Source organism: Salmo salar, chromosome ssa09, assembly GCF_905237065.1.
Source record: "Salmo salar chromosome ssa09, Ssal_v3.1, whole genome shotgun sequence".
NCBI lineage: Eukaryota > Metazoa > Chordata > Actinopteri > Salmoniformes > Salmonidae > Salmo > Salmo salar.
This window is the reverse complement of record NC_059450.1, coordinates 155,800,371-155,813,541: the sequence shown is the minus strand read 5'-3', so window position 1 is coordinate 155,813,541 and position 13,171 is coordinate 155,800,371. Positions and strand designations below refer to the sequence as shown.

The window sequence follows — 13,171 nt, the reverse complement described above, 5'->3', positions numbered from 1 at the left end:
GTAGGATGCTACAGGACCATGGGGTACAACACAGTCTGTAGGATGGTACAGGACCATGGGGTACAACACAGTCTGTAGGATGGTACAGGGTCCTGGGGTACAACACAGTCTGTAGGATGGTACAAGACCATGGGGTACAACACAGTCTGTAGGATGGTACAGGACCATGGGGTACAACACAGTCTGTAGGATGCTACAGGACCATGGGGTACAACACAGTCTGTAGGATGGTACAGGACCATGGGGTACAACACAGTCTGTAGGATGGTACAGGACCATGGGGTACAACACAGTCTGTAGGATGGTACAGGGTCCTGGGGTACAACACAGTCTGTAGGATGGTACAGGACCATGGGGTACAACACAGTCTGTAGGATGGTACAGGACCATGGGGTACAACACAGTCTGTAGGATGGTACAGGACCATGGGGTACAACACAGTCTGTAGGATGGTACAGGACCATGGGGTACAACACAGTCTGTAGGATGGTACAGGACTACAGTCTGTAGGATGGTACAGGACCATGGGGTACAACACAGTCTGTAGGATGCTACAGGACCATGGGGTACAACACAGTCTGTAGGATGGTACAGGACCATGGGGTACAACACAGTCTGTAGGATGGTACAGGACCATGGGGTACAACACAGTCTGTAGGATGGTACAGGACCATGGGGTACAACACAGTCTGTAGGATGGTACAGGACCATGGGGTACAACACAGTCTGTAGGATGGTACAGGACCATGGGGTACAACACAGTCTGTAGGATGGTACAGGACCATGGGGTACAACACAGTCTGTAGGATGGTACAGGACCATGGGGTACAACACAGTCTGTAGGATGCTACAGGACCATGGGGTACAACACAGTCTGTAGGATAGTACAGGACTACAGTCTGTAGGATGCTACAGGACCATGGGGTACAACACAGTCTGTAGGATGGTACAGGACTACAGTCTGTAGGATGCTACAGGACCATGGGGTACAACACAGTCTGTAGGATGCTACAGGACCATGGGGTACAACACAGTCTGTAGGATGGTACAGGACCATGGGGTACAACACAGTCTGTAGGATGGTACAGGACCATGGGGTACAACACAGTCTGTAGGATGGTACAGGACCATGGGGTACAACACAGTCTGTAGGATGCTACAGGACCATGGGGTACAACACAGTCTGTAGGATGGTACAGGACCATGGGGTACAACACAGTCTGTAGGATGGTACAGGACCATGGGGTACAACACAGTCTGTAGGATGGTACAGGACCATGGGGTACAACACAGTCTGTAGGATGGTACAGGACCATGGGGTACAACACAGTCTGTAGGATGCTACAGGACCATGGGGTACAACACAGTCTGTAGGATGGTACAGGACCATGGGGTACAATACAGTCTGTAGGATGGTACAGGACCATGGGGTACAACACAGTCTGTAGGATGGTACAGGACCATGGGGTACAACACAGTCTGTAGGATGGTACAGGACCATGGGGTACAGTACAGTCTGTAGGATGGTACAGGACCATGGGGTACAACACAGTCTGTAGGATGGTACAGGACTACAGTCTGTAGGATGGTACAGGACCATGGGGTACAACACAGTCTGTAGGATGCTACAGGACCATGGGGTACAACACAGTCTGTAGGATGGTACAGGACCATGGGGTACAACACAGTCTGTAGGATGGTACAGGACCATGGGGTACAACACAGTCTGTAGGATAGTACAGGACTACAGTCTGTAGGATGGTACAGGACCATGGGGTACAACACAGTCTGTAGGATAGTACAGGACTACAGTCTGTAGGATGGTACAGGACCATGGAGTTCAACACAGTCTGTAGGATGGTACAGGACTACAGTCTGTAGGATGGTACAGGACCATGGGGTACAACACAGTCTGTAGGATGCTACAGGACCATGGGGTACAACACAGTCTGTAGGATGCTACAGGACCATGGGGTACAACACAGTCTGTAGGATGCTACAGGACCATGGGGTACAACACAGTCTGTAGGATGGTACAGGACCATGGGGTACAACACAGTCTGTAGGATGGTACAGGACCATTACACCAGTCTGTAGGATGGTACAGGACCATGGGGTACAACACAGCCTGTAGGATGGTACAGGACCTGGGTACACAGTCTGTAGGATGCTACAGGACCATGGGGTTCAACACAGTCTGTAGGATGGTACAGGACCATGGGGTACAACACAGCCTGTAGGATGGTACAGGACTACAGTCTGTAGGATGGTACAGGACCATGGGGTATAAGATAGCTGGCACAACATGCTTCATTTGCCAGCTGAGGTTTTATAATGTCCTAAGGGAGTGTAACAGTCACTTCTTATTTCGTTGTGTCTCTCCAAGGCTCAGCTGGCTACAGATATCAATAGCACCATGCCAGACTGCCGTGTCAGAGCAGAGTTTGGTCCAACCAACCCCAGACTGCCGTGTCAGAGCAGAGTTTGGTCCAACCAACCCCAGACTGCCGTGTCAGAGCAGAGTTTGGTCCAACCAACCCCAGACTGCCGTGTCAGAGCAGAGTTTGGTCCAACCAACCCCAGACTGCCGTGTCAGAGCAGAGTTTGGTCCAACCAACCCCAGACTGCCGTGTCAGAGCAGAGTTTGGTCCAACCAACCCCAGACTGCCGTGTCAGAGCAGAGTTTGGTCCAACCAACCCAGCCTCCTTTATCTAGAGACCGATAGATATTGTAAATAATGCATCCCAAAATTCAAGTGTCTGCCAGCTTCAACAGATTTCAAGAAAGAAGTAGAATCCTGTCATGGCTCCTTATCCCTGGCTCCATATCCCTGGCTCCATATCCCTAGCTCCATATCTCTGGCTCCTTATCCCTAGCTCCATATCCCTGGCTCCATATCCCTGGCTCCATATCTCTCGCTCCTTATCCCTAGCTCCATATCCCTGGCTCCATATCCCTGGCTCCATATCTCTGGCTCCTTATCCCTAGCTCCATATCCCTGGCTCCATATCCCTGGCTCCATATCCCTGGCTCCATATCTCTGGCTCCATATCTCTGGCTCCATATCTCTGGCTCCTTATCCCTAGCTCCATATCCCTGGCTCCATATCCCTGGCTCCATATCCCTGGCTCCATATCTCTGGCTCCATATCTCTGGCTCCATATCCCTGGCTCCATATCCCTGGCTCCATATCCCTGGCTCCATATCCCTGCTCCATATCCCTGGCTCCATATCCCTGCTCCATATCCCTGGCTCCATATCTCTGGCTCCAAATCCAGTCCTCTTTCCTCCCTATTCACTTCCAATGGGACTCTGCTCTGCCTGTCTGTTAGCTACTCTGTAGCGTTCTGGTTAACTGGGAAAAAAACTATTCTGCACACTGTCGCTGAATTAGCAAAAGTGGACTGCATGACTTTATCTGGAACATTGTCTTTTGTGCAGCCTGTCTGTCTGTCTGCATGTCTGTCTGCATGTCTGTCTGCATGTCTGTCTGCATGTCTGTCTCTGTCTTGCTGCTTTTGTGATGAATCCGTAGCATACTGAATGATAATGGGGGTAACATCAGCTACAGTATGCCCTTGTGTAATATTAGTGAGTAGTATTAGTGTGGGATATTAGTATGTAATATTAGTGTCTAATATTAGTGAATAATATTAGTATTTAATATTAGTGAATAATATTAGTGAGTAATATTAGTATGTAATATTAGTGAATAATATTTGTGTGTGAGTAGTATTAGTGAGTAATATTAGTGAATAATATTTGTGTGTGAGCAGTATTAGTGAGTAGTATTAGTATGTAATATTAGTGAATAATATTTGTGTGTGAGCAGTATTAGTGAGTAATATTAGTGAATAATATTTGTGTGTGAGCAGTATTAGTGAGTAATATTAGTGAATAATATTTGTGTGTGAGCAGTATTAGTGAGTAATATTAGTGAGTAATATTAGTGAATAATATTTGTGTGTGAGTAGTATTAGTGAATAATGTTAGTGAGTAATATTAGTATGTAATATTGGTGAATAATATTTGTGTGTGTGTGAGTAATATTAGTAAGTAATATTAGTATGTAATATTAGTATGTAATATTAGTGAATAATATGTGTGTGTGAGTAGTATTAGTGAGTAATATTAGTATGTAATATTAGTGAATAATATGTGTGTGTGAGTAGTATTAGCGAGTAATATTAGTAAGTAATATTAGTATGTAATATTAGTGAATAATATGTGTGTGTGAGTAATATTAGTGAGTAATATTAGTATGTAATATTAGTGAATAATATGTGTGTGTGAGTAGTATTAGTGAGTAATATTAGTGAGTAATATTAGTATGTAATATTAGTGAATAATATTTGTGTGTGAGCAGTATTAGTGAGTAATATCAGTATGTAATATTAGTGAATAATATTTGTGTGTGAGTAGTATTACTGAATAATATTAGTGAATAATATTACTGAGTAGTATTAGTGAGTAATATTAGTGAGTCATATTAGTGAGTAGTATTAGTGAGTAGTATGAGTGAGTAATATAAGTGAATGGTATTAGAGTAGTATTAGTGAGTAGTATTAGTGAGTAATATTAGTGAATGGTATTAGAGTAATATTAGTGAATAATATTAGTGAGTAATATTAGTATGTAATATTAGTATGCCATATTAGTGAATAATATTAGTGAGTAGTATTAGTGAGTAATATTAGTGAATAATATTAGTGAATAATATATAATATATATATTTCTAGATGTATGACAGAAGACAAAACATCTCACAACAACACTATACTTGTTGGTTTTAGAAGAGTGGCGTGAATTCATTTATATTCCTTCTGTGTGACCAGACTGACTGTTGACTTAACATGCAGTTCTAAAGTTTAAAGGAAGTAGACGGCTGTGGTGAGCATGCCTTCAGCTGCCATGTCCCCCTCCTTTCGTTAGCTCACGTGTCAAACTCATTCCACGGAGGGCCCGCTCCTCTCTAGTAAGGAACTCCCCTCACCTGGTTGTCTAGGTCTCAGTAAGGAACTCTCCTCACCTGGTTGTCTAGGTCTCAGTAAGGAACTCCCCTCACCTGGTTGTCTAGGTCTCAGTAAGGAACTCTCCTCACCTGGTTGTCTAGGTCTCAGTAAGGAACTCCCCTCACCTGGTTGTCTAGGTCTCAGTAAGGAACTCCCCTCACCTGGTTGTCTAGGTCTCAGTAAGGAACTCTCCTCACCTGGTTGTCTAGGTCTCAGTAAGGAACTCTCCTCACCTGGTTGTCTAGGTCTCAGTGAGGAACTCTCCTCACCTGGTTGTCTAGGTCTCAGTAAGGAACTCTCCTCACCTGGTTGTCTAGGTCTCAGTAAGGAACTCTCCTCACCTGGTTGTCTAGGTCTCAGTAAGGAACTCTCCTCACCTGGTTGTCTAGGTCTCAGTAAGGAACTCCCCTCACCTGGTTGTCTAGGTCTCAGTAAGGAACTCCCCTCACCTGGTTGTCTAGGTCTCAGTAAGGAACTCCCCTCACCTGGTTGTCTAGGTCTCAGTAAGGAACTCCCCTCACCTGGTTGTCTAGGTCTCAGTAAGGAACTCTCCTCACCTGGTTGTCTAGGTCTCAGTAAGGAACTCTCCTCACCTGGTTGTCTAGGTCTCAGTGAGGAACTCTCCTCACCTGGTTGTCTAGGTCTCAGTAAGGAACTCTCCTCACCTGGTTGTCTAGGTCTCAGTAAGGAACTCTCCTCACCTGGTTGTCTAGGTCTCAGTAAGGAACTCTCCTCACCTGGTTGTCTAGGTCTCAGTAAGGAACTCCCCTCACCTGGTTGTCTAGGTCTCAGTAAGGAACTCCCCTCACCTGGTAGTCTAGGTCTTAATTGAAAGGAAAAACCAACAGACACTAGGCCCTTCATGGATTGAGGTTGACACACCTGGTCTACATGTTCCTCTCTGTGTGATGTTGGATCTGAGAGTGACAGAGAGATATAAAAAGAAAGGGAGAGTGATAAAGAAAGAGGGAGAGAGAGTTGTTTTTTGATTTTTCTGATGCCTGCTGACATACTAACTGGTTTCCTCTGAATGCATTTTTACTGTTGCCATGACAACACATGGACGGACCAGAATACTTTGTGATGTGGTGTTGTTAAGGGCCATGCAGGAGTCAGGACATGGTAATGTATTAATACAGTCTAGTGGCCAGATATCAGCCTAGTATTGTATTGATATGTCAGCCTTTAACTAACTAATTGTTTCTTATCTATCTATTCTCTCTCTCCTCTCTTCTCTCAATTTCAATTTAAGACAAAAATGTATTTGCATGGGAAGCGTATGTTTACTTTGCCAAAGCATTTGAAATAGATAATAAACAATAAAAATGAACAGTAAACATTACACTCACAGAAGTTCCAAAAGAATAAAGAGATTTCAAATGTCATATTCTGTATATTTAGAGTGTTGTAATGATGTGCAAATATTTAAAGTACAAAAGGGAAAATAAATAACCATAAATATGGGTTGTATTTACAATGGTGTTTGTTCTTCACTGGTTGCCCTTTTCTTGTGGCAACAGGTCACAAATCTTGCTGCTGTGATGGCACACTGTGGTATTTCACCCAATAGATATGGGGAGTTTATCAAAATCGGGTTTGTTTTCGAATTCTTTGTGGATCTGTGTAATCTGAAGGAAATATGTCTCTAATATGGTCAAATATTTGGCAGGAGGTTAGGAAGTGCAGCTCAGTTTCCACCTCATTTTGTGGGCAGTGTGCACATAGCCTGTCTTCTCGTTAGAGCCAGGTCTGCCTACGGTGGCCTTTCTCAATAGCAAGGCTATGCTCACTGAGTCTGTACATAGTCAAAGCTTTCCTTAAGTTTGGGTCAGTCACAGTGGTCAGGTATTCTGCCACTGTGTACTCTCTGTTTAGGGCCAAATAGCATTCTAATTTGCTCTGTTTTTTGTTAATTCTCAAGTAATTATCTTTTTGTTTTCTCATGATTTGGTTGGGTCTAATTGTGTTGCTGTCCTGGGGCTCTGTGGGGTGTGTTTGTGTTTGTGAATAGAGCCCCAGGACCAGCTTGCTTAGGGGACTCTTCTCCAGGTTCATCTCTCTGTAGGTGATGGCTTTGTTATAGAAGGTTTGGGAATCGTTTCCTTTTAGGTGGTTGTAGAATTTAACGTCTCTTTTCTGGATTTTGATAATTATCGGGTATCGGCCTAATTCTGCTCTGCATGCATTATTTGGTGTTTTATGTTGTACACGGAGGATATTTTTGCTGAATTGTGCATTCGGAGTCTGAATTTGGTGTTTGGGTGAGGGCCGGGTGCTGCAGACTGTTCTAGTGTCCTCACCAATTAGTTGGTATGTTGAAGAGGGTGGGGCTTAAGCTGCATCCCTGTCTCACCCCACGGCCCTGTGGAAAGAAATGTGTGTTATTTGTACATTTTAACCGCACACTTGTTGTTTGTGTACATTGATTTTATAATGTTGTTTGTTTGTCCCCCAACAGCACTTTCCATCAATTTATATAGCAGACCCTCATGCCAAATTGAGACAAAGGCTTTTTTGAAATCAACAATGCATGAGAACACTTTGCATTTGTTTTGGTTTGTTTGTTTGTCAATTAGGGTGTGCAGGGTGAATACGTGGTCTGTCGTACTCTAATTTGGTAAAAAGCCAATTTGACATTTGATCAGTACATTGTTTTCACCGAGGAAATGTACGAGTCTGCTGTTAAGGATAATGCAGAGGATTTTCCTAAGGTTGCTGTTGACTCATATCCCACGGTAGTTATTGGGGTCAAATTTGTCTCCACTTTTGTGGATTGGGGTGATCAGTCCTTGGTTCCAAATATTGGGGAAGAAGCCAGAGCTGAGGATGATGTTAAAGAGTTTAAGTATAGCCAATTGGTAATTTGTGGTCTGTATATTTTATCATTTCATTGAGGATACCATCAACCCCACAGGCCTTTTCGGGTTGGAGGGTTTGTATTTTGTCCTGTAGATCATTCAGTGTAATTGGAGAATCCAGTGGGTTCTGGTAGTCTTTAATAGTTGATTCAAACATTTGTATTTGATCATGTATATGTTTTTGCTGTTTGTTCTTTGTTATAGAGCCAAAAAGATTGGAGAAGTGGTTTACCAATACATCTCCGTTTTGGATAGATAACTCTCTTTCTCCTCTCTCCTCTCTCTCTCTCTTTCTCCTTCTCGCTTTCCTCTCTCTCTTTCTCCTCTCTCTCTCTCTCTCTCTCCTTCTCCTCTCTCTCTTTCTCCTTATCTCTCTCCTTCTCTCTCTCCTCTCTCTTCCTCCTTATCTCTCTCCCCTCTCTCTTTCTCCTTATCTCTCTCCTCTCTCTCTCTCCTTCTCGTTCTCTCTCTCCTCTCGTTCTCTCTGTCTCTCCTTCTCTCTCTCCTCTCCTCTCGTTCTCTCTCTCCTCTCGTTCTCTCTGTCTCTCCTTCTCTCTCTCCTCTCTTTCTCCTTCTCCTTCTCCTCTCGTTCTCTCTCTCTCTTTCTCCTTCTCCTTCTCCTCTCGTTCTCTCTCTCTCTTTCTCCTTCTCCTCTCGTTCTCTCTCTCTCTCTCCTCTCGTTCTCTCTCCTCTCTCTATCTAGTCCTGATGGGAGCTACCTGGCAGCAGGATCAGCAGATGGAGCCGTCTACATCTGGAACGTCAACTCTGGCAACCTGGAGACACGACTACCGGACATGCACAGGTAGGACGACTGGACTGGACTGGACTAGACTGCACTAGACACTGGACTGGACTAGGCTAGACTGGACGGATCCCAGTCTATCCGTCTGCCTGTCTGTCCTCTGAACCCCACCCAGCCTCGGAGGACCTTAGCTTTTAGCAACTATCGTCAGCCCTGCTGGGCTCTGGCCAACACGGCATCAATTAGGTTGATGATACTACTTCCTCTTTGTGTTGTAGAGGCTATTAGTGGACTACAGAATGTTACAGGCTATTAGATAGTGTTTACATTAGCAGGAGGAGGGAGTAGGGTTCTGGCAGCAGGAGAGGGGAGTAGGGTTCTAGCAGCAGGAGGAGGGAGTAGGGTTCTGGCAGCAGGAGGGGGAGTAGGGTTCTGGCAGCAGGAGGGTTCTAGTAGGGTTCTGGCAGCAGGAGGGGGGAGTAGGGTTCTAGCAGCAGGAGGGGGGAGTAGGGTTCTGGCAGCAGGAGGGGGGAGTAGGGTTCTAGCAGCAGGAGGGGGGAGTAGGGTTCTGGCAGCAGGAGGGGGAGTAGGGTTCTCAGCAGCAGGAGGGGGGAGTAGGGTTCTAGCAGCAGGAGGGGGAGTAGGGTTCTGGCAGCAGGAGGGGGGAGTAGGGTTCTAGCAGCAGGAGGGGGAGTAGGGTTCTAGCAGCAGGAGGGGGGGAGTAGGGTTCTGGCAGCAGGAGGGGGAGTAGGGTTCTGGCAGCAGGAGGGGGGAGTAGGGTTCTGGCAGCAGGAGGGGGAGTAGGGTTCTAGCAGCAGGAGGGGGGAGTAGGGTTCTGGCAGCAGGAGGGGGGAATAGGGTTCTGGCAGCAGGAGGGGGGAGTAGGGTTCTGGCAGCAGGAGGGGGGAGTAGGGTTCTGGCAGCAGGAGGGGGGAGTAGGGTTCTGGCAGCAGGAGGGGGGAGTAGGGTTCTAGCAGCAGGAGGGGGGAGTAGGGTTCTAGCAGCAGGAGGGTTCTAGTAGGGTTCTAGCAGCCGTTCCCCTGTCTAGTCCTTTACAAACCAGCAAAACACTCTGAGCTGTTTAGTTCTTAGTAGCCAGTACAAACTCATTTTCACCATTTTAATAATGTCATCAAAATCAATAAATCATTACACATTTTTGTGCTAATTCAGTAGTTTTTACCTGAAGAATCGTGTTGTATAGACAAGTTATCATTGACTCAGTGCTGGTACCCAGTGTACAGTATCTCACAAAAGTGAGTACACTCCTCACATTTTTGTAAATATTTGAGTATATCTTTTCATGTGACAACACTGAAGAAATGACACTTTGCTACAATGTAAAGTAGTGAGTGTACAGCTTGTATAATAGTGTAAATTTGCTGTCCCCTCAAAATAACTCAACACACAGCCATTAAAGTCTAAACCTCTGGCAACAAAAGTGTGTACACCCCTAAGTGGAAATATCCAAATTGGGCCCAAAGTGTCAATATTTTGTGTGGCCACGATCATTTTCCAGCACTGCCATAACCCTCTTGGGCATGTAGTTCACCAGAGCTTCACAGGTTACCACTGGAGTCCTCTTCCACTCCTCCATGACGACATCACAGAGCTGGTGGATGTTAGACCTTGCACTCCTCCACCTTCCGTTTTGAGGATGCCCCACAGATGCTCAGTAGGGTTTAGGTCTGGAGACATGCTTGGCCAGTCCATCACCTTAACCCTCAGCTTCTTTAGCAAGGCAGTGGTCGTCTTGGAGGTGTGTTTGGGGTCGTTATCATGTTGGAATACTGCCCTGCGGCCCAGTCTCCGAAGGGAGAGGGATCATGCTCTGCTTCAGTATGTCGCAGTACCTGTTGGCATTCATGGTTCCCTCAATGAACTGTAGCTCCCCAGTGCTGGCAGCACTCACGCAGCCACAGACCATGACACTCCCGCCACCATGCTTGACTGTAGGCAAGACACACTTGTCTATGTACTCCTCACCTGGTTGCCGCCACACACGCTTGACACCATCTGAACCAAATAAGTTTATCTTGGTCTCATCAGACCACAGGACATGGTTCCAGTAATCCATGTCTTTAGTCTGCTTGTCTTCAGCAAACTGTTTGCGGGCTTTCTTGTGCATCATCTTTAGAAGAGGCTTCCTTCTGGGACGACAGCCATGCAGACCAATTTGATGCAGTGTGCGGCGTATGGTCTGAGCACTGACAGGCTGACCCCCCCACCCCTTCAACCTCTGCAGCAATGCTGGCAGCACTCATACGTCTATTTCCCAAAGACAACCTCTGGATATGACACTGAGCAGGTGCACTCAACTTCTTTGGTCGGCCATGGCGAGGCCTGTTCTGAGTGGAACCTGTCCTGTTAAACCGCTGTATGGTCTTGGCCACCGTGCTGCAGCTCAGTTTCAGGGTCCTGGCAATCTTCTTATAGCCCAGGCCATCTTTATGTACAGCAACAAATCTTTTTTTCAGATCCTCAGAGAGTTCTTTGCCATGAGGTGCCATGTTGAACTTCCAGTGACCAGTCAGTATGAGGGAGTGTGAGAGCGATGACACCAAATTTAACACACCTGCTCCCCATTCACACCTGAGACCTTGTAACACTAACGAGTCACATGACACTGGGGAGCGAAAATGGCTAATTGGGCCCAATTTGGACATTTCCACTTAGGGGTGTACTCACTTTTGTTGCCAGCGGTTTAGACATTAATGGCTGTGTGTTGAGTTATTTTGAGGGGACAGCAAATTTACACTGTTATACAAGCCGTACACTCACTACTTTACATTGTAGCAAAGTTGTCCATCTGCTCTGTTTGGTTCCCAGTGAATCCCAACAGTCCATCTGCTCTGTTTGGTTCCCAGTGAATCCCAACAGTCCATCTGCTCTGTTTGGTTCCCAGTGAATCCCAACAGTCCATCTGCTCTGTTTGGTTCCCAGTGAATCCCAACAGTCCATCTGCTCTGTTTGGTTCCCAGTGAATCCCAACATTCCATCTGCTCTGTTTGGTTCCCAGTGAATCCCAACATTCCATCTGCTCTGTTTGGTTCCCAGTGAATCCCAACAGTCCATCTGCTCTGTTTGGTTCCCAGTGAATCCCAACAGTCCATCTGCTCTGTTTGGTTCCCAGTGAATCACAACAGTCCATCACATCTGTCCCATTTAGAAACACAGAATGAGTCAAAGCTGTTCCACTGTCTGTCTTGTGGACGGATAGATGCACATTGAAGTAAATGAGATTTAGGCTACGTCCAAAGCCTTATGGCACCCTCCTCCTTATGCAGTGCACTACTTTTGTCTAGAGCCCTATGATGTTTTGGTACTGGCTAAATGAAGAATCGGGTGTCATTTCAGATGAGCCCTTATTGACTGTCTCTCTCTCTCTCTGTCTGCCTGTCTCTCTCTCTCTCTGTCTGCCTGTCTCTCTCTCTCTCTGTCTACCTGTCTCTCTCTCTCTCTCTCTCTCTCTCTCTCTCTCTCTCTCTCTCTCTCTCTCTCTCTCTCTCTCTCTCTCTCTCTCTCTGTCTGTCTGCCTGTCTCTCTTGTCCCATCCAGTTCGTCCATCAACGCGGTGGCCTGGTCTGGGTCTGGGGAGTACGTGGTCAGTGTGGACAAGAGCCGGCGTGCCGTTCTCTGGAGCGACATTTAAACAGTCTGGTCGACTAGCCAGCCTCAGACCCATTTGAACATCACTCTGGGGTTAGGTTTACAAGGTCATCTGAACATTGGCTGAGAGAACACAGAACACATTGGATGTTTAACATTGGCTGAGAGAACACAGAACACATTGGATGTTTTAACATGGCTGAGAGAACACAGAACACGTTGGATGTTTAACATGGCTGAGAGAACACAGAACACATTGGATGTTTAACATGGCTGAGAGAACAGAACACATTGGATGTTTAACATGGCTGAGAGAACACGTTGGATGTTTAACATGGCTGAGAGAACACAGAACACATTGGATGTTTAACATGGCTGAGAGAACACATTGGATGTTTAACATGGCTGAGAGAACACGTTGGATGTTTAACATGGCTGAGAGAACACAGAACACATTGGATGTTTTAACATGGCTGAGAGAACACAGAACAGGTTCGATGTTTAACATGGCTGAGAGAACACAGAACACATTGGATGTTTTAACATGGCTGAGAGAACACAGAACACATTGGATGTTTAACATGGCTGAGAGAACACAGAGCATGCTGGATGTTTTAACATGGCTGAGAGAACACAGAACACATTGGATGTTTAACATGGCTGAGAGAATACAGAACACATTGGATGTTTTAACATGGCTGAGAGAACACAGAACACTTTGGATGTTTAACATGGCTGAGAGAACACAGAACACATTGGATGTTTTAACATGGCTGAGAGAACACAGAACACATTGGATGTTTTAACATGGCTGAGAGAACACAGAACACATTGGATGTTTTAACATGGCTGAGAGAACACAGAACACATTGGATGTTTAACATGGCTGAGAGAACACAGAACACATTGGATGTTTTAACATGGCTGAGAGAACACAGAACACATT

The 13,171-nt window shown here is 45.7% G+C and overlaps 1 protein-coding gene across 4 annotated transcripts in view; it reads left to right on the top strand.

The window, feature by feature from the left end:
• LOC106613341 (protein Atg16l2) overlaps positions 1 to 13,171 on the top strand; it is a 74,952-nt gene that overhangs the window by 61,682 nt on the left and 99 nt on the right. For all 4 annotated transcript variants that reach the window (XM_045724878.1, XM_045724877.1, XM_045724879.1 and 1 more), the window contains 2 exons: positions 8,575 to 8,676; positions 12,175 to 13,171. The exon at positions 12,175 to 13,171 is cut by the window's right edge and continues 99 nt beyond it. In XM_045724878.1, coding sequence (XP_045580834.1) covers positions 8,575 to 8,676; positions 12,175 to 12,268 — 196 coding nt within the window. In that variant the 3' untranslated portion in view covers positions 12,269 to 13,171. The remainder of the gene's footprint in view (positions 1 to 8,574; positions 8,677 to 12,174) is intronic.